This window comes from Euleptes europaea, chromosome 20, assembly GCF_029931775.1.
Source record: "Euleptes europaea isolate rEulEur1 chromosome 20, rEulEur1.hap1, whole genome shotgun sequence".
NCBI classification, from domain to species: Eukaryota; Metazoa; Chordata; class Lepidosauria; order Squamata; family Sphaerodactylidae; genus Euleptes; species Euleptes europaea.
The window spans coordinates 8,004,975-8,031,841 of NC_079331.1; the positions used below are offsets into that span (position 1 = coordinate 8,004,975).

The window sequence follows — 26,867 nt, forward strand, 5'->3', positions numbered from 1 at the left end:
AACACACCCAGTTGCAATTAGAAGAGGAAGAGTTGGTTTTTATATGCCAACTTTCTCTACCACTTATGGAAGAACCAAACCAGCTTAAAATCACTTTCCCCTCCCCACAACAGACACCCTGTAGAGTAGGTGGGGCTGAGAAAGTGTGACTAGCCCAAGGTCACCCAGCTGGCTTCATGTGTCGGAGTGGGGAAACCAACCTGGTTCACCAGATTAGCCTCCGCCGCTCATGTGTCGGAGTGGGGAATCAAACCCGGTTCTCCAGATCGGAGTCCACCGTTCCAAACCACCGCTCTTAACCACTGCCCCACGCTGGCCTAAGAGAACAGATCCCAAGCCAGAAACCTTAGCCAAGGAACAAGACAGGGCTCACCGCTACAATCCTCTTCATGGCCTCCAGCTTCAGCGAATCCTTGTTACTGTCCAACATCTCCTTCAGGTCATCATGCCTGCAAAAGAGAAGAGGGCTTTCGTCACAAGAACGGAGGCCAGCTGGGTGCCCGCGCGAGCCCGCGGCGCAGCAAACACCAACAGTTCTTGACGGCACCTTAAAAGAATTTACTGCGGCAGAAGCTTGAGAGAAAAAGACGTTTATTAGAAGAAAGCCAGGCCAAAGTGACAACCTGCAGGCCCCTGAGAAGTTTTGATGTTGCAGTAGCATTAACAGGCTGTAAAGATAATACAAGATCAGAACTATTGTGTTTTCACTGTTTGTTCCGACCTTGTGCCAGTCATACTTTTCCAGGTTAACCTACTTTGCAGGGTTGTCGTGAAGATTACACGGAGGAAGGAGAGCCACGCATGTTAATCTGAGCCTCTTCCACAAAGGGTGTGCTAAAAATGAACTAGATATTTGCCCCTTAGCCTTTATTTGAGATGAAGCAAGTACAGACTTGGCCCAGAGGCCCTCTGTGTCTCTAATCCTAGCTGTGATGCAGCGGTTAGCGTGTCAGGTCAGGATCTGGGAGAGCCAGGTTCGAATCCCCGTTCTGCCAAGGAAGCTCGCTGGGTGACCTCAACCAGTCACATGCTCACAATCTAGCCTACCTCTCAGGCTGCTGTGAGAACAAAATGGAGAAGGTGAGAATGCTGTGAGCCACTCTGAGCCCGTTACGAAGGAAAGTGGGTATAAATGAAATAAATTAAAACATTGACAAGTACATATTTGGTCACCGTTGTTCCCTGCCTCCCTCCTTTCCTTTTTTGGATTCCCAGATGTAAAAATCTCCCACTAACTCCCTCAAGCAGGGATCCATTCCATTCATACTCGAAACAAATTAATCGTAATTGCAAGTATAAGCTCTCAGAGAAAAGGTGGGGAACTGTGATTGCATTTTCCCCCATTAAGATTTTTTATTGGTTTCATGTTTGCATTGCTAATCAAACCCTATATTGCAAGCTCATAACGGACTTTGGCTTTTCCAGCCGGCCCGGAGAAAATGTGTCGTTCCTTTGCGAGCATCAACGTCATTCACACAGACCGGCGAGTCGCACCCGCCCAGTTGCAATCCCTCCAGCTAGCGGAATGGCCAACTGGTTCATCTTTTCACTCTCTGATCACTTCCCTGCACAAAAAGACAGGCACACGCCAATTCCAGTAGCAAACACACCATTCGGCAGCTTCCCTGGAGTGTTTGTGTAACAGATTAAGGCAGGAGGCATCTCTTTGGAGGACGTTTGAGCTTCCCCCGGGTCTTGGCCCTGGCACTACCCTCTGACCCAGACTTCCCCACTGAATCGTCACTGGGAGGAACGTTGAATGCTCGGACACCACCTGGTCTCCCAGGCTTCCAGGAGAGGTCTAAAGCGGCCTCGATTTTCAGCATTGCTCCAAGCCATGCAAACAATAGGAGAGAGAGACTGCCCCAAAGCACGACACATGAACACATTAAACTGCCTTAAGCTGCTGACTCAGACCCTCGGTCAATCAAAGTCAGTGTTGTCTACTCAGACCGGCAGCGGCTCTCCAGGGTCTCAGGCAGAGGTCTTTCACATCCCCTACTTGCCTGGTCCCTTTAACTGGTGATGCTGGGGATTGAACCTGGGACCTTTCTGCATGCCAAGCATCTGCTCTACCACTGCCGATTTTCTCTACCTTATAAGGAGAAATCAAACCAGCTTACAGTCTCCTTCCCTTCCTCTCCCTACAGCAGACACCTTTGTGAGATAGGTGGGGCTGAGACAGTTCGGAGAGAACTGTGACTAGCCCAACGTCACCCAGCTGGCCTCATGTGGAGGAGTGGGGAAACCAACCCAGTTTTCCAGATTAAAGTCACAGAAATCATAGAGTGGCGGAGGCTCATCCGGTGAACCGGGTTGGTTTCCCCACTCCTCCACATGAAGCCTGCTGGATGACCTTGGGCTAGTCACAGCTCTCTTAGAGCTCTCCCAGCCCCACCTACCTCACAGGGGTTCTGTTGTGGGGAGGGGAAGGGGAAGTGATTGTAAGCCGGTTTGATTCTTCCTTACGTGGTAGAGAAAGTCAGCATATAAAAACCAACTTCTCCTCCTCCTCGTCTTGAGGAGGGGCTGTGGCTTAGTGGTAGAGCATCTGCTTGGCATGCAGCAGGTCCCAGGTTCAATCCCCGGCATCTCCAGTTGAAGGGACTAGGCAAGTAGGTGATGTGAGAGACCTCGGCATCTCCAGTTAAAGAGACTAGGCAAGTAGGTGATGCCTGAGACCCTGGAGAGCTGCTGCCGGTCTGAGTAGACAATACTGATTTCGATGGACCAAGGGTCTGATTCAGTATAAGGCAGCTTCATGAGTTGTTCAATGTGTTCTTCTTCTTTCCATCGCTCCTCTCTGCCACTAAAGTTAAGATGTGCGCTAAATTCCAGGGCAAGACCCCTCTCTGCACAGATGTGCATTAAGGAACGATACCTGTGGCCACACCAGAGAGCTTCTGGGAGGAAGTGGACCATATTGCGATGCAGGGCTGGTGGTACACACACACACACACACACACACACACACACACACACACACACACACACGTGACAGAGACCTCCACATCACAGCGCACCGTAGGGGTCCTTCGAGCACAACATGCCTCCAGGGAGACTTCATGGGGCAAAACCATGCTAGGAACCGGAGAGAAACCCGATCCTCCGCGCCGCTCCACTCGCACAAAGGAACCCAAGCCTTCGGCAGCCTGTGAAATATTTATCCCCACCAGGAATTTGTTCACAGCAGCCTGAAAAAGGAGCCCTGGGCTGAGAGGCAGTTGCCACAGCAACGCCAACGGGTAGGTATTTCACATGCCCTGCGGCCGGCGGCACAAACTGTCTCTCCCTCTGGGTCAGGTATTAGGCACCGAGCAGAGCTGAGGGGGTCTCCCAGGAAGCTCCTCAGGACCCCCGGCACCACACACAGTGCCTTGGGGGCAACTCACGAAGCTCAGGTGGAGCCATTTCCTCACAACGCTGCTCCAGGGTGGTTGAGGCCTCTCTTCTTCCCACGGCCTCTAGCCTTTCCCCTCGGGGCAGGAGCGTTTCCAACCAGGCTGGAATCCTGGCCTCCTGATGCCTCTTCTGGTGCCAAGGGAGGAGGAGGAGGAGGAGGAGAAGAAGAGTTTGTTTTTATATGCCAACTTTCTCTACCACTTAAGGAAAAGTCAAACCGGCTTCCAAGCACCTTCCCTTCCCCTCCCCACAACAGTCACCCTGTGAGGTAGGTGGGGCTGAGAGAGCTCTAAGAGAGCTGCGACTAGCCCAAGGTCACCCAGCTGTCTTCCCGTCTAGGAGTGGGGAAACCAACCCAGTCCACCAATTAGAGTCTGCCGCTCATGTGGAGGAGTGGGGAATCAAACCCGGTTCTCCAGATCAGTCTCGGCCGCTCCAAACCACCGCTCTTAACCACTACACTACCACGCTGGCTCAGTAAGGCCTGGTCAAGATGGCTGGAAACAGGGAGGGGAATTAAGGACGCTCTGAGAAATTTAATACTTTTGCGCCCCATTAAAGAAAATAAATTACGAGAATTCAGACTAGCTAAGGGTCTTGGGTTTCCCAGAGACCGGTTCAGACATGTTCCACACTCGGGTGCAACTCTGAGCAACGAAAGGCAGGCGAGGATGAACTCCGTAACGTTCCCCATCACTTGGAACAGGATGCTTTGGAAGGCTGAGCCTGTTTGCGCATTGAAACGCACGGCGCCAAGCTCTGAGAAAGCAAAATCAAACCATGCATGTGCGAACCATCCCCTAGGCCAACTAAACTGCTCGCTTGACTCAGAAGCACAGAGCGAACGGAGGATGTAGGAGTGGAAATCTTCTGTTAAGCCGCCGTAGCTGCAAAGGTGGAGCGGAGGTTGCCCTCCTAGGCACGCTTCACTGGCAGCAAACTCCGTTGGGACTTTGGAGCAAACGTGCCAAGCCTCAGTTTGCCTGCCTTCCGGGTCTTGAAGAGGCGAGAAACCGCAAGCCCCATCAAAGGGCTGGGACAACAGGCCTCTCCTTCCCAGCGTGGTGGTTTGGAGAGGCGGACTCTGATCTGGAGAACCGGGTTCGATTCCCCACTCCTCCGCATGAGCGGCGGACGCTAATCTGGTGAACAGGGTTGGTTTTTCCCACTCCTACACATGAAGCCTGCTGGGTGACCTTGGGCTAGTCACAGCTCTCTTAGAGCTCTCTCACAGCCCCACCTACCTCACAGGGTGTCTGTTGTGAGGAGGGGAAGGGAAGGGTGATTGTAAGCCGGTTTGATTCCTCCTTAAGTGGTAGAGAAAGTCGGCATATAAAAAACCAACTCTTCTTCTTCCCCTCTCACTGGTCGGCGGAGCAGGAACATCTGCAGCTTCCCGTCTCCACATCTGCAGCCCTTTTCAGGAGACAAAACTGGTTAAGAGTTCTGATGGCGTTTGCCTTCTGCACCATAGACAAAAGTGACGCTAGGAACAAAGCCACACGGAGGAACCGTGGGCCGGCAGAGGGGACTGGACTCCAAAAGCCCCCAGCACAGAACATTTTAATATCCCTGCTGTATAAGGTGACCTCGCAAACAAATGAACTGAACCGCAGCGAGGCTCTGAAGACCAGCCGAAGCGCGCAGTCCTGAACAGCCGGGAAAGACTCGGAGGAGACGGATCTTGCAAAAGACCTGCACGTTCTTTCCTCTCCCCAATTCCCAAAGTTAGACGCTTCTTTGTCATTATTTGGGGTTGCAACGTCTGCTCGATTACCAGTAACAATCCTGCGCGAAGTTACTTCACTCTATAGGAGAACCTGGTGAATGGATTCGATTAACGGATCAAAACTTTCTAATAAAGAAGGTGCCCAGAGTAATTGGGAAGACGGGGGGGGGGGGTTATTTTCAACGCTTGTTTAAAACGCACACGCAAAGATGGCTGGCCCCATCTTAGAGGAGGCATCCCCCACCCCCAATTTGGAATAGGGGAAGCCTCTTCTGAAGCGATGCCCACCCATAGCACTTCCTTTCCGAATCATCTTGAAACTACGCTTTTCCTCTCTCAGAATTAGTTTGTTTTCCCCCCTCCACTGCAAAGGTATATAGATGAAATCACTCGATCAAACAAAAGCTCTTTCGATTAATGAACTATTCAGGGGTCAGTGCTGGCGCCAACTCACCCGGGAAAAACTCCCGCGCCACCAGCCCACGGCATTAAACCGGCAGCGCTGACACACCACGCCCGCAACCCAAAGGTGGGAAAGTGCAGCCTTTTGAACAAAATGTACAAAACAGGAGCGTTCAGAGGTTGCCCGTCTGAGCTGAGAGAGAGGGTAAGAAGCCAATCTGGAAGATCAGGCAGAGAGTCAGTAGGAAAGAACATCTTAGAATCACAGAGTTGGAAGGGACCGCCAGGGTCATCTAGTCCAACCCCCTGCACAATGCAGGAAATTCACAACTACCTCCCCCCCCACACCCCCAGTGACCCCTACTCCATGAACACATGAAGCTGCCTTATACTGAATCAGACCCTTGGTCTATCAAAGTCAGTACTGTCTACTTAGACCGGCAGCGGCTCTCCAGAGTCTCAGGCAGAGGTCTTTCACATCCCCTACTCGCCTAGTCCCTTTAACTGGAGATGCCGGGGATTGAACCTGGAACCTTCTGCATGCCAGGCAGATGCTCTATCACTGAGCCACAGCCCCTCCCCAGAAGATGGCCAAGGTGCCCTCCCTCTCACGATCTGCCTAAGGTCACAGAATCAGCCTTGCTGACAGGTGGCCATCTAGCCTCTGCTTAAAAACCGCTAGGGAAGGAGAGCTCACCACCTCCCGAGGAAGCCCGTTCCACCGAGGAACCGCTCTGTTAGAAAAGCAGAACCTTGAGGACCAGCAACTTGGCCGACCAAACTGCCCTACCGTAGCGGCTGGGCCACGCTGCTGTCAGTGCCACCCTCCTGCGGGATGGCAGCCTCTTGGTCGGGCGCTTTCAGGAGCCGCATCTCGTCCCCTTCCAAGGCGCTGTACCAGGTCTGCTGCGGGCCATCGGGCACCAGCACCGGGCTCTTGGCCCCCTCGCCCTTCCCGCCGTGCTGGGACTTCACTAAGTTGGCAGCGCTGGCCGGCAGCTGCTGGAGCAGCTTCTGCATGGCCCGAGAAGCGCAGCCTCCTCTGGGGGCTCCTGGAGGGCGTGCACAGAAAGGGCAGCGTTTGGCCCTGGGCGAGGCTGCTCGGCGCCCCTCTCCGTGAGTCCCTGGCCGAAGCTCAAGCGCAAGAATCCCCGCCGACGGGCTCTTTGCTGGCTTGGCCACGTTTGCAAAACCCCGGCTCCTGCTGCGGCTGGGCAGGCTTGCAGGGCGTGCTTTATCGCGGCTCCCAGTCCCAGGCACTCCGCCCCCGGCCCGCCTTCCCCGTGTAACCAGACGCCGGCAGCAGACGGCGTTGCTCCGACGCCAATCCGGAGTGGCAGCCAAGGAGGGAGCGGCACCACCTGGCGGCTGCACGGGGGAATGTGCCCTGCCCGCAAGAAACGGTGGCAATTACAGAATGAAAAGAGAATCCACAGTGGGTCGCCGTGTTAGTCTGTCTGCAGTAGTAGAAAAGGGCAAGAGTCCAGCAGCACCTTAAAGACTAACAAAACATATTTTCTGGCAGGGTATGAGCTTTCTGAAGAAGTGAGCTGTGGCTCACGAAAGCTCGAATGATTTTATTATTACGGCAATAGCCAGGCAAACTACAAACCTTATCAGTTAAAATCGATTACATAAATAAATAATTAGATTAAAACCTCTCTATACATAATACAGATAAAGTTGTACCAATTAAAAATCACCATATTCACAAGGCATGGAACGATTAAAATCAATTAAAATCGCTAATACCCTTCTCCGAACGAATTTTAATAGCTACAGAGCAATACTTGGCTACTTGCAAGGGACACTGAGAGTCTCCCTCTCATAAGAGGAATTTAATTTTCTCTTCCTCTGAACTAGTCTCCATCATGTCAATAAGAGGTAGAATTAGTTTCTGACGAATTCCCTCATAAAAAATACATCTAAATAGAACATGACTAGTGCTTTCCATTTCACCTGATCCACAAGGACATGCCCACTCAGATCTTGCTAACTTCTTGTACGTTCCCGCTCACGAAAGCTCATACCCTGCCAGAAAATATTTTTGTTAGTCTTTAAGAATGAAAAGAAGAAGAGTTGGTTTTTATCTGCCGACTTTCTCTACCACTTCAGGGAGAATCAAACCGGCTCACAATTATAGAATCATAAAGTTGGAAGGGACCACCAGGGTCATCCAGTCCAACCGCCTGCACAATGCAGGACATTCCCAACGACCTCCCCCCCACACCCCCAGTGACCCCTACCCCAAGCCCAGAAGATGGCCAAGATGCCCTCCCTCTCATCATCTGCTTAAGGTAATAGAATCAGCATTGCTGACAGAATCAATCCCCTTCCCCTCCCCACAATGTGCATCCTGTGAGTTAGGTGGGGCTGAGAGAGCTCGAAGACAGCTGTGACTAGCCCAAGGTCTCCCAGCTGGCTTTGTGCGGAGGAGTGCGGAAACCAAACCCGGTTCACCAGATTAGCCACTCATGGGGAGGAGTGGGGAGATCAAACCCGGTTCTCCAGATTAGAGTCCACCGCTCCAAACAGGGTTGCCGACCTCCAGGAACTAGCTGGAGATCTCCTACTATTACAACTGATCTCCAGCCGACAGAGATCAGTTCGCCTGGAGAAAACGGCTGCTTTGGCAATTGGGCTCTATGGCATCGAAGTCCCTCCCCTCCCCAAACCCCGCCCTCTTCAGGCTCTGCCCCAAAAAACTCCCGCTGGTGGCAAAGAGGGACCTGGCAACCCTAGCTCCAAACCACCACTCTTAACCACTACACCATGAAGAAATAAAATCAAAAAACCTCTGCAGGCTTATTTATACAAAGTGGGAGGGAAGAGAGGACAAACTATGCATGCATCTGGGTAAAAATGGCCCCCTCAAGGGCTACAACAAGATGGTATGAAAGAACGCTGGAAGTTAAGGATCCAGGAAAGACTTTGACCCAGGACATTAGCTAGTTTCACCAGCAAACTGTTTTTTTTGGGGGGGGGGGATGGATGGGGCTTGGGAAGTCAGTTTTCCTCCCTTAGCGGGGCTGCAAGGGCTCGAGCAGATACCTCCCCCCAGCCAATTTGCACTTGGAGGGTGGGATGAGTGCTAGGGCTGCCAACCTCCAGGGACTAGCTGGAGATCTCCTGCTATTAAACTGATCTCCAGCCCACAGAGATCAATTGACCTGGAGAAAATGGCTGCTTTGGCCATTGGACTCTATGCCATTGAAGTCCCTCCCCAAACCCTCCCCTCCTCAGGCTCTGCCCCCAAAACCTCCCACCAGTGGTGAAGAGGGACCTGGCAACCCTAGTGAATGGTGACATAGTCACGGGGGCATCCACCCCTGCGGAGGAGGCAGCCCCCAGGTGGAAGGAATTGGCCGTCCCTGCTTTCAATTACCCATTGACCCCGCCTAAATTAAGCAGGAGCCCAGCTGCGCCTGAAAGAATGAGCAAATTTATTCCAGGATAAACTTTTTAAGCAACTAAAAGGCTGTTTGTCTGTTTGTTGCCCCCTCCCGAACCTGAATTTTTCTTGAAAGCAACCTCCTGTTCTTAAAACTGAAATTGCCCATGTCACAAATTAAAATATTTTATTAGAAAAATAATCTTGGGGTGGATGCTCTTGGGGGGAGGCACACCCTCACTGGTCTCACCTTGATATGGCCTCATCCAGGGTCCCAGGCCATATCCAAAAAGGATGCAAACACCCAGCCCCTCAGCTCCCCCCTCCCACAAGAAACAGGCCCTCCCCGTTGCTCCTTACTAGAGGCAGCATGTAGGTTTCGGAGTTTGGCATTGGGGACACACACACACACCACTGTGTGGGAGTTAAAATGCTAATTCCCTTAAATGCAATTACAAAATGTCATTTTATGAACACATGAAGCTGCCTTCTACTGACTCAGACCCTGGGTCCATCAAAGTCAGTATTGTCTACTCAGACCGGCAGCGGCTCTCCGCGGTCTCAGGCAGAGAGGTCTTTCCCATCACCTCCTTGCCTGGTCCCTTTAACTGGAGATGCCGGGGATTGAACCTGGGACCTTCTGCATGCCAAGCTGATGCTCTACCACTGAGCCACAGCCCCTCGCCATGGTCTCAGGCAGAGATCTTTCACATCACCTACTTGCTTAGTCCCTTGAACTGGAGATGCCGGGGATTGAACCTGGAACCTTCTGCATGCCAAGCAGAGGCTCTACCACTGAGCCACGGCCCCTCCCTATGCAGGATGGCTTAATTGGTTTTTTTGCAGGAAAAGTTCAAGAGCCGGTGGGGTGGTTCGAGTGTTGGCCTAGGATCCGGGAGACCCAGGTTCGAATCCCCGCTCTTGCCACGGAAGCCCGCTGAGAGACCTTGGGCCAGTCACGCACGCCCGGCCTCACCTACCTCACAGGGCCGTTGTGAGGATAAAACGGAGGAAAGGAGAAGGACGTCAGCCCCTTTGGGTCCCCGTTGGGGAGAATGGCAAGATATAAGTGAAGCAAATAATGAAATGTTAACTGGTAGCTTTCTCGGATAATCAGAGTGCTCGGGTGGGAGATACACAGAGTTGGGAGGCGCCAAACACGATCTAGTAACCAGTAGGAAAGCACTGATGTTTGTCCCAGATTGCAATATTGAAAATATGAAAGGGAGAGAAGCCGAACAGAGGGGCAAAGTACACCAGGAGGAAGAGAGAGAAAGGAACTCCTCTGCCGCGCTTTTCCAAGAGGCGATTGGTTTGGCGCGGTTGGAACGGAAAATCGCATCACCAAGACCCCTGCCTGAGACCCCGGAGAGCCGCTGCCAGTCTGAGCAGACAATACTGACTTTGATGGACCGAGGGTCTTGATTTAGTATAAGGCAGCTTCATGTGTTCACGTGTCCTGCCCAACTCAGGGGAAGCCCGGCTCTCTTCAGTGGTTTGTGCCGAGACACCTCTCAATCCTTCCTAGAAACAAGTTGCTCATATTAATCTTCCTGTCACGAAGACAGATGATACCGTACGAAGGGAGATGCGCGGTTGAAGAAAACTGTACATGATAACAATGCACAATCACCATGTAATAAAGAGGCACGTGCAAGGTGGTTTAACTTGCCAGTTTAACATGCTTTTTACTGAAAGCTATACCCTCCACGCTAGTTATCAATGAATTATCCAAAGCAATTGTTGTGAGTTCCAAAGTTCCAGGGTATACTGCAATAGCTTACAGTAAAAAGCTTGTTGAACTGACAAGTTAGAAGAAGAAGATATGCCGACTTTCTCTACCACTTAAGGAAGAACCAAATTGGCTTACAATCACCTTCCCTTCCCCTCCCCACAACAGGCACCCTGTAAGGTAGGTGGGGCTAAGACAGCTGTGACTAGCCATAAGAACATAAGAAAAGCCATGCAGGATCAGACCAAGGCCCATCAAGTCCAGCAGTCTGTTCCCACAGAGGCCAACCAGGTGCCTCTAGGAAGCCCACAAACAAGACGACTGCAGCAGCACCATCCTGCCTCTGTTCCACAGCACCTAATATATTCGGCATGCTCCTCTGATCCTGGAGAAAATAGATATGCATCATGACTAGTATCCATTTTAACTAGTAGCCCTGAATACCCCTCTCCTCCATGAACATGTCCACTCCCCTCTTAAAGCCTTCCAAGTTGGCAGCCGTCACCACATCCTGGGGCAGGGAGTTCCACAATTTAACTATGTGTTGTTAAGCCCAAGGTCACCCAGCTGGCTTCATGTGTAGGAGTGGGGGAAACAAATCCAGCTCCCCAGATTAGCCGCCGCTCATGTGAAGGAGTGGGGAATCGAACCCGGTTCTCCAGATTATGGAGTCCACCGCTCCAAACCACCGCTCTTAACCACTACGCCACGCTGGCTCTCCACTACATTTGGTAGCATCTTTTGGGAGGGGGCTGTGACAGAGAAAACAGTCTCTGTTTTCAGATAGACAGATAGACAGCTGACTGGCACCTCTGCCAACCAATGAGAAACACGTGGATCCACTTGTTGCTAGTCTATGATGCTGAGTAGGCAAAGGAAGGTACCCGTGCAGCTGTTCATTGATGATTTCCCAGATGGTGTTTTTTCTTCCTGCGGCCGTGCCAGTGGCCATCTCCATAGGAAATCAGATCAAAGGGAGGGGTCTCCCTTTTGGCGATCCCCCTCCTGCAAAAGCCCCACCCACCCCCAATACTTCAATCCTGCAATCTGGACGGCAGCTATGCAATAAAGAAGCCGGTCATGTGCTTGTGTTGCAAGGCATCCGTCCGCACAGCCTTCGAGCAGTGAGCTGTCCAATGTACCAGATCAGCTGGTCCCGACCCCGTGGAAGCAGCTAGGTAGTTTTTTATTTGCAGCGCCAGGCTCCAAGGTAATAAAAAGAGAAAAACGCAAGCAGAGAATCGGAAGGGGTCAAGAGGAGAATTGGGGGGGGGGCATGCCAGATACAAGCAGCTCAGCAGAACATATACAACGATGTGGCAAAAAATATTTAGAAGAAGCGCAAGACCACATATTAGTTCTTTTTTAGCTCAAACGGCACTCATAAGAGCGGCCACGCTGGATCAGACCCAGGCCCATCAAGTCCAGCAGTTGGCCAACCAGATGCCTCTAGGAAGCCCCCAAACAAGACGACTGAAGCACCATCCCGCCTGTGTTTCACAGCACCTAATACAATAGGCATGCTCCTCTGACCCTGGAGAGAATAGGTATGCATAGTGATTAGCATGCATTTTGGACTGGTAGCCATGAATAGCCCTCTCCTCCATGAACATGTCCACTCCCCTCTTAAAGCCTTCCAAGTTGCCAGCCGTCACCACATCCTGGGGCAGGGAGTTCCACAATTTAACCGTATTGGCCCTGCGTATAAGCCGAGTTCGGCTTTTTCAGCCCTTTTTTTGGGCTGAAAAACTCGGCTTATACGCGAGTATATACGGTAGTCAGGGACTTTTCTGCCGTGGCCCCATACCTCTGGAACGCCCCCTCGAAGCTCACCTGGCGCCTACTTCGTTTTCTTTTAGGCCCCGGGCTGACTCATCTATTTTACCCAGCCTTTTAATCGTGGGTTTTATTTTTACCAGCTTTTAAAGAAGGCCATTTGTGATCAAATGGCTTGTTTTTATATTAACGTGGTATTGTAAGCCGCCTCAAGCAGGGCTCTGAAAAAAACGGCACTGGAATGCCCTAACAAGCAGATGCACATATCATGCAAATTTATCATGCAACTTAGACCGTTGCACAGATTACAAAACTCAGCACAGCAAAATCAGGGGCGGGGAGTTTTTAGCACAGGATCCTACAGTCCTGATCTTCTCTCTGCAACCTAGGAAGGCCTTTGCAATCCTAGAGACGATATTTCCACTAAAATATACCCACAACATTTGCCACTGCCTGTTCAGTCGCGTTGTTGAAAAAAATCAGCAAAATCAGGGGCGGGGAGTTTTTAGCACAGGATCCTACAGCCCTGATCTTCTCTCTGCAACCTAGGAAGGCCTTTGCAATCCTAGAGATGGTATTTCCACTAAAATATACCTACAACATTTGCCACTGCCTGTTCAGTCGCGTTGTCGAAGAGCTACTTGAATTCCACCAGAGGACACCCCAAAGGAATACTGTACACAAGTAAAGGCCTTTGGCTACCTACAAATAAAGATTTACTTACTTATACACAAGTTGCCCTGGACATAACCATATAAAAAGGTAAAGGTCCCCTGTGCAAGCACCGGGTCATTCCTGACCCATGGGGTGACGTCACAACCCGACGCTGACTAGGCAGACTTTGTTTACGAGGTGGTTTGCCAGTGCCTTCCCCGGTCATCTGCCCTTTACCCCCAGCAAGTTGGGTCCTCATTTCACCAACCTCGGGAGGCATGGGTTCAGAGGAACAGATCCCGGTCCTTCTTTGTAACACATGCGTATTCATGCGCAGTAAATAAAGCTCGCTTTTTCTAAAGGCCCATACGCTTTGGCAGGCCTGGTTTTCAGTCCGTTCACGTTGACTTCCACGCACACCAGCCAGCACTCACTGGACTGGTTGCTGAATCGAGCACAGGCCAGCTTCGGACACTCAACTGCCAACGCGTTCAAGCTGCGGTTGTGATCAGGAGTCCAAAGCCGGTCTGCGTCAGGCCCAGCACACCAACATGCGCATGGCTGGCGCACCACACGGACTGATTAAAACCCACGGTTGTTGCAGCTCCAAGTGTCATGGGGGTAGTCCTCAAGAGGTTCCTACTCATCTATCGTTGCACACAGGGACAGAAACGAGGGCCATCTAGTATGACAGATGTCACTCGAGCCCACCAGATTTCTAAATGCTTGTTGAATTGCAGCCTGCCATATGGGGCTGCCCAGGCACTGAAAAACCAGGGGCTGGAAGGCCCCACCTTTGCTCAGCCTTTGCAAAAAATTTCTTTTTAGCCTTATACTGAATCAGACCCTTGGTCTACCAAAGTTAGTATTGTCTACCCAGACTCAGGCAGAAGCTGCCTTATACTGAATCAGACCCTTGATCCATCAGAGTCAGCATTGTCTACTCAGACTGGCAGCGGCTCTCCAGGGTCTCAGGCAGGGGTCCTTCCCATCACCTTACTTGCCTGGTCTCTTTAACTGGAGATGCCGGGGATTGAACCTGGGACTTTCCGCATGCCAGGCAGATGCTCTACCATTTGAGCTCCTCTTCACAGCTCTCCAGGGTCTCAGGCAGGGGTCTTTCTCCTTGCCTGGTCCCTTTAACTGGAGACGCCGGGGATTGAACCTGGGACCTTCTGCATGCCAAGCAGATGCTCTGCCACTGAGCCACGGCCCCTCCCCATGAAGCTGCCTTATACCGAATCAGACCCTTGGTCCATCCAAGTCAGTATTGTTTGCTCAGACCAGCAGCGGCTCTCCAGGGTCTCAAGAGGAGGTCTTTCACATGCCGGGGATTGAACCTGGGGCCTTCTGCATGCCAGGCTAGAGGCTCGACCACTGAGCCACGGCCCCCTCCCCTGGGAGCAGCCCTCCAGCCAGGCTTTTGGCGAGGGCCCTCTTTCATCTCGCACCTGAGTCGTTCGGTGGGCCGACCTCGGGCGCGGATTGGCTCCCGCGGGCCCCCCACGTCACCCCGGGGCGGGGCCGGGAGGACCAGCAAAATCTGGGCCATCCCTGCAAAGGGGAAAAAGGCAGCGCAGAGCGACTTGCAAGGGGGGGGGGGGCTGGAAGAGAGAGGACCTTTCCCAATCAGGACCCCCTCCCCCCCCCCCCCAAGCAATGCCCAGCTGGGCCTGGAGCACCTCCAGCACGGTGCAAGAATCGGGGCCGTTGCAGGGGTTTGCAATGCAATGCAATGCGCCCCCCTCCCCAGTCCCCTTTTTTCCCCCGGGGGGGTCATGCAAAGGTTAGGGGGCTGCCAACGCCTCCCCCCCCCGTGCATCCTTCACCTTTTGTAATCCGAGGAGAAGATGCCCCCGCTGGCCGGATCGTGGCCATATTCGGGCTCCCCCAGGCTGGAGGAGCCGCCCTTGTCCTCGTTGTAGGCTTGGCCGGCGGACATGGCTGCAGGGGGGGGGGTGGGTGGGGGGCGGAGGAGGGGAGGGGTCCCGGCGGCTGCTGGCTGCGGCTGATGTCAGCGGAGTGTCATGCGGGAGCGGCTGGCGCAGCCCCGGCTTGGCCACGCCTCGCCCGCCCCTTAAAGGGGACGGTCCCTTCGCCCGTTCCCCACGGCTCGGGGACGGGGGGGGGGGGCGCTTGTGGGGCGGGCTGCAAGGGGCGGGTCGGGACCCGGCCTCTCCTTTGCAGGGCCGCGCCCGGGGGTGTCAGGGCGCCAGGCTGGGTGGGCTTCATCGCCGGTCTGGTCTGCTGGTGGGATAGTCAGGGTTCTTCGCAGGGCCGGTGGAACTCCCTGCCGCAGGAGGGACGGGCACGTTTTAGAGGGCATGCAAAGGGCGCTCAGTCAATAAAGCTTATTGCTCGAAACTCGCCCATCCACTGGAGGACGCCTCATGAGATGAGTTTTATTCATTTAAATTTATTTAAAATATTTATAGGCCCTGCCTTTCTCCCAGGCAGCTCGGACTGAAGGTGTGGGGAAACCTGATCGGATGAGCGCTAATCTGCCTTTGATTTCTCACAAAGTGCTAGTGAAATGCCTGAAATCATTATATGCGATGGGAAATGTATTCTTTGATTTGAAATCTATTCTTTGTAATCAATAAAGTACAGTCTGCACTTATGAATATGCCATACTCAGTGCATAAGAGTTGGCATCTATGATTAAAGTCACACCAAGCACATATATGTTAAAGGCCTTGAGTATAAATAAAAGGCCCAGCTTTGCTAGTTAGAAGCTAATTGGAGAATCCATAGAAGGGACGAGTATGCTCTCATAAGCTGGCTCCCCACTCATAAGGGCCAGCTAGGAAAACTCCCTTAGTAAGCCTTGGCGGATGCCAGGGTCCAAGATAAGAAGAACTGCAGTAACTTAGGATCAAACAGAACAGCACCTGACACTGAAAGGTCTTCATGCTTATTAGTGAGCATGAGATCATCACTTTCTCTGTAACCGCCTTCAATTCTGTAATAGGGCATGCTAATTCGGGGGTCCCGAGTATTGGGCATTTGGGTCCTTACGTGTCTTACATCTCTGTAACCACCCATTATCGAAGTCTATATTCATGCTTGCAATCCTTTGATGTGGGTGTGAATTGTCCTGCGCTTTGGGCAATTTTCACCAGGCGTTTTGGGTATTGGCCAATAAAACAAACTGCTTTCAATCTTCAACCTCCTACTGTTTTGTTGTTATTGGGTATTGATACAATAAGACAGGCTTATCGCTAGCTTGTGGCATGCATGTTCCAGCCCTGCACCTGCGAGAAAATGCACACGAATCCACGCGCGCCTCTCTGTTTGTACCATGGGGGAAGGTTGTGCCGCGGGAAGCTTGCTTCAGCTTTTTTTTTTTTTTTAAGTATCACTTGAAGCGCCACAGAAACTGGCCGAACTAGTTTGACCAGAGACCACAACGCAACAGGGTAAAAAAAGATATTGATACACCAGACAATGACTGTTCTATGTTGTTCCAAGCCAGACTGCAAAGGCTGCAAAGGTGTTCACCACCTGGGAGAAGCCAGACACGGTTTGTGTGGGTCAAAGCTGCCCCCCAGGCTGATCAAGATGTTTTCAAGAGAAGAAGAGGAGTTAGCTTTTATATGCCGACTTTCTCTACCACTTAAGGGAGACTCTAACCGGCTTACAATCACCTTCCCTCCCCCCCCCCACAACAGACACCTTGTGAGGTAGGTGGGGCTGAGAGAGAGTGACTTGCCCAAGGTCACCCAGCTGGCTTTGTGAGTAGGAGCGGGGAAACAAATCCAGTTCACCGGCTTAGCCTCCGCCACTCATGTGGAGGAGTTGGGGAATCAAACCCGGCTCTCCAGATCAGGCTCCACCGCTCCAAACCACCGCTGTTAACCCACTACACAACACTGGCTCCATCAGATGAGCCAGCTTGCCACTACCCAAAAAAACTAGATAATATTACCCAAATTGGCTTTCACTGACTTTTTTATCAAGAGCATCATCTGAAATTAATCTCGACTGCTGCTTATATAAAGATAACCATGTTTTTCTTCTACTCTGCACTTTATAAGGGAACAGTGTGCTCGGTTTGATGTGAGAGACACATCCATTTTTTTTTTAATCATGCCCTAAGGAACTCCAAGAGGGAAGGCAGCATGGTATATAGCCTGATCTTGTCAGATCTCAGAAGCTAAGCAGGGTCAGCCCTGGTTAGCATTTGGATGGGAGACCACCAAGGAAGTCCAGGGTTGCTGTGCAGAGGAAGGCACTGGCAAACCACCTCTGTTAGTCTCTTGCCTTGAAAACCCCATAAGGGGCTGCCATAAGTCGGCTGCGACTTGACGGCACTTTACACACCCACACGGAACTCCAAGTAGCAAATACACGATTCTCTTCTTCCCCTTTTTGTCCTCACAACCACCCTGTGAGGTAGGACAGAGGCCCAAGGTCACTTCAGAGAGAAGAAGGGATCTGAACCTAGGTCTCCATCCAACAGTGGCCACTATAACACACTGATTCTCCATCCAACCTTGCCCTGCCCATCTCAGCTCTGAGGCCTCACATGAGAAGGTGTGGGAAATAGGAGATAAATCAAAATTCATTTGGCTTGTGCAGGGACGAACTGCAGTCAGGAATCAAGAATCTTCTTGCCTGCTCCTGTGCACCACTTCTTCCTTTGCAAGGGAGTTTTCTACATATACTCCTCCACGGAGGAAAAATCTGACATTGCGATAGGTTCATATGCATGAGAATTGTGGGACATTTAAGACTGTTACAATTGCCATCATAGGCAGCAGAGGGCACTGCGTGTGTGTTAAGTGCCATCAAGTCGCTTCTGACTCATGGCGACCCTATGACTCCACGTCCTCCAAAATGTCCTGTCTTTGACAGCCTTGCTCAGATCTTGCAAATTGAGGGCTGTGGCTTCCTTTATTGAGTCACTCCATCTCTTGTTGGGTCTTCCTCTTTTCCTGCTGCCCTCAATTTTTCCTAGCATGACTGTCTTTTCCAGGGACTCTTGTCTTCACATAATGTGACCAAAGTACGACAGCCTCAGTTTAGTCCTTTTGGCTTCTAAGATCAGTTCAGGCCTGATTTGATCTATAACCCACTGATTTGTTTCTTTTGGCGGTCCAGGGTATCCGTAACTCTCTCCTCCAACACCACATTTCAAAGGAGTCTACTTTCTTCCTCTCCGCTTTCTTCAATGTCCAGCTTCCACACCCATACATAGTCATAGGGAATACGATGTCCCCAAATTCCACCGCCCACTGAGTCAACCCCATCCACTAAGGATAAACAGGAATCTTGCAGCATCTTAAATACTAAAGACAATTTTATTCCAGCCCAAACTTTCATGGACTGGATAGAGACCTCTTCTTCAGGTGCATATAAGCTTGTTAATCTTTAATATTGGAATTGTTTCAGGTAGGCGCTTTCATAAAGGGAACAGGGTTATAGTTTATCATACTGCGTATCATATGCGCGATCTTGTTTTTACTGACCTGCCTTCTCATGCTGGTAATCCTGTTTTTGATATATCTTATATTACTTTTATTACACTGTTTAGTTTCATAGCAGGCCTTGAGTCTAGGCAAGAAATGCAGGCTATAATTGAAGTAACCAAAGCACTGTAGAAGTTTGTCTGATGGTTGGCATCTTATCTTGACTATTGTTTTTATCCTTTTGGGGGGGGGGAATATATGTTTTATTTGCCCCGACCTGGATGGCCCAGGCTAGCCCAATCTCAGAAGCTAAGCAGGGTTGGTCCTGGTCAGTATTTGGATGGGAGACCAGCAAGGAATACCAGGGTTGCTGTGCAGAGGAAGGCAATCGCGAACCACCTCTGCACGTCTCTTCTCTTGAAACCTTACGGGATCTCCATAAATTGGCTCCAACATGATTAGGGTTGCCAGGTCCTTCTTCACCACCGGCTGGAGGTTTCGGGGGCGGAACCTGAGGAGGCGGGATTTGGGGAGGGGAGGGACTTCAATGCCATAGAGTCCGATTGGTTGAGGACTCCTGGCCTAGTTTGACGCTCTAACCACTACACCACAGTGTCTCAGTCAGCGTGGTATGGTAGTTAAGAGTGGTGGTTTGGAGCAGTGGCCTCTGATCTGGTAAAACTGGATTTGTTTCCCCACTCCTACACATGAAGCTAGTTAGGTGACCTTGGGCAAGTCACAGCTCTGTTAGAGCTCTCTCAGCCCCACCAACCTCACTGGGCGTCTGTCATGGGGAGGGGAGGGAAAGGGGATTGTTCCTTAAATGGTAGAGAAAGTCGGCATATAAAAACCAACTCTTCTTGTTCTTGATTTTTGGAAACTGTTCATTTCTATCATTTCCCTTGCCTGCCATTCCTGTTTCATACTAGGTAGTAGGGTTGCCAACCTCCAGGTAGTAGCTGGAGATCTCCAGATATTACAACAGATTTCCAGCAGATAGAGATCAATTCACCTGGAGAAAATGGCTGTTTTGGCAATTGGACTCTATGGCATTGAAGTCCCTCCCATCCTCAAACCCCACCTTCCTCAGGCTCCGCCCCAAAAACCTCCCACTGGTAGCAAAAAGGGACCTGGCAACCCTACTAGGTAGTCTAGCATCCTGCCTCCAATATGCCTTAAATATTGCTTTTTTAAAAAAAGAAGCCATATTGGGTTCTCTCCTGGGTCACATTCGGCTCTAGATTGCAGGCCGCTGAAATGGCATCTAGGGTTTGCAGGCTGCAGTCAGAGAGGCGAGTCTGAGAGCATCAGAGCCCCCTAACCCAGCAAGAGGGCAGGGGAGCAAACGTTAAGCCCAGCGGTGGGGTCGCAGTGGAGATCTGTGACAGACTGCGAGGCAGATGCCGTGGGATTACCGAGCCTAAAACTTCCGAATCGGCTCCTCCGCAGCACATTTAATTACTAATTTGCTAATTACCAGAAGGTCTTGCCATCAACTGTTTCAAAAATCAATCTTGGTAGGGCTTAGCTTGAGCTTTGGGAAGTCTGGGGTGGGTTTAGGGTTGCCAGACCCCCCCCCCACAGCCATCGGTTGGGGGTAGGTAGGTTTGCCAGGTCTCTCTTCCCCACTGGCGGGAGATTTTTGGGGTGGAGCCTGAGGAGGGCGTGGTTTGGGGAGGGACTTCAATGCCATAGAGTCCAATGGCCAAAACGGCCATTTTTCTCCAGGTGATCTGATCTCTATCAACTGGAGATCAGTTGTATTAGCAGATCTCCTGCTACTACCTGGCAGTTGGCAACCCTACCCGTAGGGTTGCCATCTCCAGGCTGGGAAACTCCTGGAGATTTGGGAGTGGATCCAGGGGAGGGCAAGGACCTCAGGCAGGGTATAGAGTCATAGAGTCCACCCTCCAAAGGATCCATTTCCCCCAGGGCAACTAATCTCTGTAGTCTAAAAATGAGTGGAATTTGTCGGCATCGCCAAGTCCTACCCACCGGCTGGCATCTCTAGGTGAGGTTGAGGAGGCACAATCCAGGAATTTGTAGCTGTGTTTGTCTGAGGACGCTCCTTTCCAGCCAGGGATTTAGTAAACATGGGACTAGACAGTCCTAGTCGCACAACCTGGGTGTGTAAGGTTGCCAACCTCCACGAGAGACAACCTGGAATTTCAATTGATGTCCAGACTACAGCGATCCGTCCCCCTGGAGAAAACAGCAGCTTGGGAGGGTGGGCACGGTGACATTATCCCCCACTGAGGTCTCTCCCCTCCCCAAAGCCCACCCTCCCCAGACTCCACCCCCAAACCTCCTGGACTGCCCAACCTGGAGTTGGCTGGCTACCCTATAGGGTGTCCCTTTAGGCACATCCAGGCTGTATGAATCAGACTGACTGTTCCACAATTACTCCTTTTGCTGAGGGAATCAGAAGCGGGGCTTTTTCTGCTGTGGCCCCGGTGCTCAAGAATTCATTGCCAAACGGAGACCCGCCTCAGCCTTTCCCTGCAAATCTTCGGGGGGGAATTTGCAAAATCTATTTCCTAGGCTATTAATGTATCTGTTGCCCTATCGGAGGTTAGTTTCCTTATTGCGGGTAAGTTGTTTTTCCTGTATTGCCATATTCGGTTTCCTCTCTTTCTTTTGTCTGCCTAATAATAATTATTACTACTAATATTTTTGTTTGTTTCTGGCGCAGGCTCCGTTCATGTCTCCAGCTGCCAAAGGGCAACACAGCTTCCTTCCGCCCACCTGGAAGACGGCGTGCCCTTTGCAACCTCAAGCTGGCCGTCCGGTTCCTGTTTCACAGATAATTAGGTCTCCCTGATTGCCAGGATCCTTTTCCCCATTGTACACCAGCCCGCGCAACCGGAGCATGGCTCTCTGACATGATCAATGGTCTCTCCTGCTCCAGGGTCGGGACGGGACAGAGAGGTGAGGACGACCCCTGTCAGCTGGCCTGCTGCCTCTCCTGGGATCGCCTGCTGCCAGGCCTAACAAAGGCGCCAGCGATGCCCGCGAGGCTGGGAATTAAAGTTTCATACAGCCCCGGGCATGACCTGGTGGCATGAAAGCTCAGCTCTGAAGGCCGGCGTCAGCAAGGCCGTCAGCTCCTCTCTTGACAGCATGACCCGGGCCTCACTCCGGTTGCTCCCTTTCTCCCCGCCACCCTCCAGGGAAGGGGCTGTGGCTCAGTGGTAGAGCCTCTGCTTGGCATGCAGAAGGTCCCAGGTTCAATCCCCGGCATCTCCGGTTAAAGGGACTAGGCAAGGAGATGATGTGAAAGACCCCTGCCTGAGACCCTGGAGAGCCGCCATCGATCTGAGTAGACAATACTGACTTGGATGGACCAAGGGTCTGATTCAATAGATTGCAGCTTTGTGTGTGTTCATGTGAGCAGGGAGCCAAGCGCTGCCGGGCCTTACCTGAGTACAGGTGGAGGCTGGAGAGCTCTCAGAATTCGAACTCATCTCCAGGCGACAGAGATCAGTTCCCCTGGGGGGAAATGGCTGCTTTGGAGGGTGGGTTCACACTTCAGAGGGGACCCTCGGTTGGATCCGAGGCACCTTGAGTGGAAGGGAAATCGTCGCTGATAACCGGGACGGTCTTCGCCAACAGTTTGCCTTCAAAGTATGAAATCGTCAAGCTGCTTTGAAGGAAGTTTGGCCTCTCCGTCGCAAAAAGTGCTATTTTTTTTTCTCAGCTCCTCCCTCACAGCGTTGCCCCACCTGATTGTCTGTGCCACGCGTCCGCGCTTAGCGGGGTTAACTAAACGGTGTGGGATGGGCGAGGGATGACCACATCCATCTATGTATTTTCTCTCTCTCTGATGATTGGATTGGCCCAGGGCGATGATTATTGGCCTGGTGACAGATGGTAGCCCAGCTAATCCACCCCACCCCCTTCCAAATCCCCCCTCCAGAGCTGGCTTTTTACTGACTGGGCAGTGGGGAGATCAGATCAGGCACAGCCCGTCCCAATCGGCATCTCTTGAGGAGCACTCTTCCTGGCACAGGGCTGCTGGCCAGCCAGGAATTCAGCAGGTAGCCATGGGCTTGGCTGACCATCTGTCTGTTGATGCAATCCAGCATCATCTTCCCCTCCCAAAGCACTTAGGTAGACTGAACGACTCTGGGACATGCAAAAATCCAACCGGTCAAGCTTTTCCCCCCCAACATGGGGAGAGGGGAGTGGTAAGGGAAAGCTTCACTGGTTGAAATTCTACTGCAGTCTGCATTGAACTTGGGTTCAGGCCTCCACTCTGCCATAGGGCTCCCTGGGTGACCTTAGGCTTGGTACACTCTCTCTTCTCCTGACCTACCTCACAAAATTGTTGTGAGGATATAATAGGGAGAGTCAGCGGAAGGGCTGTGGCTCAGTGGTAGAGTCCCAGGTTCAATCCCCGGCATCTCCAGTTAAAGGGACTAGGCAAGTAGGTGATGGGAAAGACCCCTGCCTGAGATCCTGGAGAGCCGCAGCTGGTCTGAGTAGACAATACTGACTTTGATGGACCAAGGGTCTCATTCAGTAGAAGGCACCTTCACGTCTTCATGTATGCTGCTCTGAGCTCTTGGGATAGGGTTGCCAACCTCCAGGTAAACGTGCCTTTTTGTTCCAGCTTAACCTCCAGGTACTAGCAGGAGATCTCCTGCTATTACAACTGACCTCCAGCCGACAGAGATCAGTTCCCCTGGAGAAAATGGCCACTTTGGCAATTGGACTCTATGGCATCGAAGTCCCTCCCCTCCCCAAACCCCGCCCTCCTCAGGCTCCGCCCCAGAAACTTCCCGTTGGTGGCAAAGAGGGACCTGGCGACTCTATCTTTGGAGAAGATAGATGATTTGGGACGCTCTGAGCTCTTTCAGAGGTGATCGGCACCCTAAGAAAGCCTGTGACCCCACCCCGACCAATCTCATTCATTTGAGAATGGGAAAGACTCTGGGTCTACAGATGTTATTACAGTGGCTAAGCCCCATCAGAAAGATTGGAGGATCAGAAACTGACAGGCGACTCCTTTTCCGAATTAGCCCGCCGCCATCTTCATTCGGCCAGGGACAAGAAGGGTAGCCACCGCTACAGCTGGCAGCAGGAAGCAGTAAAAGGTAAAGCAGACACCGGGTCATTCCTGACCCATGGAGTGATGTCACAACCCGACATTTACTAGGCAGACTATGTTTACTGGGTGGTTTGCCAGTGCCTTCCCCAGTCATCTTCCCTTTACCCCCAGCAAGCTGGGAACTCATTTTACCGACCTCGGAAGGATGGAAGGCTGAGTTGACCTCGAGCCGGATACCTGAAACCGACTTTGGTTGGGATCGAACTCAGGTCATGAGCAGAGCTTCTGACTGCAGTACTGCAGCTTACCACTCTGCGCCACCGGGCAGAGGCGGATGTAAATACTCTGGGTTTCCGGGGTCCCCTTTGCAGGGGGCGGAAACTGCATACCCCCAAGGCAGAGCTGTCAACGCAATGCAAAAAAAGGGCCCATACATTCTGGCCGGGCTGGCGTCTCAGCGTTCTTGGCAAGGCGAGCGGCGGAGGCCCACGCAACGGCCGAGGGCCTTTTCCTAGGACGCTGACCCCAGCACTTCCCCGATCTCCAAGGCCCCGGCTGCTCTCGCCTCTTCCCCCTCACAAACTCGTCCGCCCGACGATTATGTAACAGGCTACGACGGTAACGCTCGGTGTGACAGCCCAGCACATTTTCAGATTTGAAGGCTTTGGAGGGTTTTAGCTCGCTGGAAAACAGGCCTGGTGCTATTGGCAAGAGGATGGAGCTCCCGGCCGCTGGGGACGGAGGAGGCGCGTGAGATCTCGGCTCCGATGCTCCTCTTTTCCTGCCTTTGAGCAGGCTCATTTCCGAACACTAACTGCTAAGGGCATGAGCCAGCCAAAGGAGTAAGCCCTTGTAAGCCCCTTTCTTTAAGGCCGCAACATTTAAGGTGCCGTCTTCAAACCCCGGCAACTCCTGCCAAGCAACCATTATTATTTATTTAGTGTATTTATAGTCCGCCTTCCTCACGGAGACTGAGAGCAGATTGCAAAGTTAGTAGAACAACGGAATAGGGTCAGGGTGGAGAGTGCGTGACAGGCCCAAGGTCACCCAGCAAGCTTCCATGGCGCGAACGGGGATTCGAACCTGGGTCTCCCAGGATCTAGTCTGACATCTTTTGTGAATGCCATTTTTTAAAGGGTGGGTGGGGGAATCACATCCCTTTTGGGTAAGCATGGCATCTATGCAGGGCTATGCCTTCTGATCTTTGAAAGAGGGGCCGTTGCTCAGTGGTAAAGCCTCTGCTTGGCATGCAGAAGGTCCCAGGTTCAATGCCCAGCATCTCCAGTTAAAGGGACTAGGCAAGTCGGTGATATGAAATACCTTCGGCCTGAGACCCTGGAGAGCTGCTGCTGGTCTGAGTAAACAATACTGACTTTGATGGGCCAAGTGTCTGGTTCAGTAGAAGGCAGCTTCATCAATAAGGGCCAGGAAAGTGGGCATAACCCCACCCTCCCGGCACCCTCCAATTGGAGACAGGAGAATTGCTTTTCCCGGTGCAAACAATTCCAGCCCGGAAGGGAAAAGAGGCAGGGAGAGCCTGTCTGTCGGGGCTTCTGCCTGCTTAGGAAGGGTCTCCCGGAGAGAGATCAGACTAATTATGACCTTGTTGCTAATGGCCGATGAGGCATCCATCACCATCTGGCCTCTGACTGGCCAAAGGGATTGACTGACTCAGAGCTGCTCTCTGCATCCCGGGGGCTAAGCGTTTTTGTTAAAGCAGCCTGTGCTATTATCTTCACCGCCAGCAGCCCTTCCATAAACAGAGTAAATGGATTAGTTGGGGGGTGGCGGAGACTAGACATGGAAGCAGGGTTGGTTGCACCCTACATGAAGGGGAGCATTGACTCTCCTTCTGTCCCCCCTACCCCCCTTCTCTTTGGTAACAGATCAAAGACTAAGCAAAGGGGGGATTAGAATATTGTCCCCAACTAGGATCCCACCGTCTAGCCAGGAAATCACATGAATATATGAAGCTGCCTTATACTGAATCAGACCCTTGGTCCATCAAAGTCAGACTGGCAGCGGCTCTCCAGGGTCTCAGGAGGAGGTCTTTCACATCACCTACCTGCCTAGCCCCTTTAACTGGAGATGCTGGGGATTGAACCTGGGACCTTCTGCATGCCAAGCAGAGGCTCTACCACTGAGCTATGGCCCCTCCCCTCCCCAATGGGTTCGTGATGGGGGACAACCACAGGAAAGACTCTATGGCATTATACCTCAATGGTGTTCTTCCCCTCCCCAGCTTACCTTCAGTCACACAGTGGTGTGATAGCAGCAGCTGCCAAAGCAAAGCCAATCGAATCTCCAAAGTCCAATCAGAAGACTTGCTGGGCCAAAGCCCCACCCGGCCCTCCCCTCTTTCTAAAAACACTTGGTGGGCTCAAGGAAAGGTGCCAGGGGCACCAAAGCACCACACTGGGGACCGCTGGAGTAAACCAACATAATAGTTTGGTCCAACTCCAGAAGTTTTAAGACGTTCTTCTCCTCACAGTTAAAAGAGGTTAAAGGAGAAAAAAGGTAAAGGTCCCCTGTGCAAGCACCGGGTCATTCCTGACCCATGGGGTGACGTCACATCCCGACGTTTCCTAGGCAGACTATGTTTACGGGGTGGTTTGCCAGTGCCTTCCCCAAGTCATCTTCCCTTTACCCCCAGCAAGCTGGGTCCTAATTTGACCGACCTCGGAAGCATGGGAGGCTGAGTCAACCTCGAGCCGGCTACCTGAACCCAACTTCCGTCGGGATCGAACTCAGGTCGTGAGCAGAGCTTGGACTGCAGTACTGCAGCTTACCACTCTGCGCCATGGGGCTCTTGTAAAGGAGAAGAAACAAGTAATTTTATAGACCAGGACAGAAACAAGTAGTTAGGAGATCAAGAAGAGGTATTTAAGATCTGAAGGACAGAGAAGTTTCCACAAAGAACGACTGTAGAGAGCTAACTGCTATCGCTGCTTCTCCCTCTGAGGCAGGAAGGAAACAGGAGATTCCAATCAAGGAGACAGGAGGAGGAAATCAGATCCTGCCTCCCTGGGCAACTGATAGAAATCACCCAACTTTCAAGATGCCCTCTGCCTCAGAGCGAGAAGTTCAGGACAGCAGCTCCCCAGATCCTGTGATTTCCTCACTGCCGCTCCTTGCTCTCCACCTCTCCCTTCATCAATAATACAACGCCTAGTCATGGAGTCAGCCTGAAAAACGCACCCCATGAAATATTCAGCTCGGATTAGCAGCTGCCCGCGTAGGTGGGTTGGCCGGCTCTCCCCCTTTCCCAAAACGTTTGCTGCCGTGTCTCAGGGTGTGAGGAAAATTGACGGGGTGGGGGC

At 51.9% G+C, this 26,867-nt stretch overlaps 1 protein-coding gene across 1 annotated transcript in view; it reads right to left on the bottom strand.

Annotated features, from left to right (window-relative positions):
- The window catches only part of AP3B2 (adaptor related protein complex 3 subunit beta 2), a 126,141-nt gene extending 111,097 nt beyond the window's left edge, over positions 1 to 15,044 (bottom strand). Inside the window, exons 1-2 of the mRNA XM_056865905.1 lie at positions 14,916 to 15,044; positions 374 to 449 (exon numbers count right to left, since the gene is read on the bottom strand). Coding sequence (XP_056721883.1) covers positions 374 to 449; positions 14,916 to 15,028 — 189 coding nt within the window. The 5' untranslated portion in view covers positions 15,029 to 15,044. The remainder of the gene's footprint in view (positions 1 to 373; positions 450 to 14,915) is intronic.
- Positions 15,045 to 26,867: the final 11,823 nt, after the last annotated feature.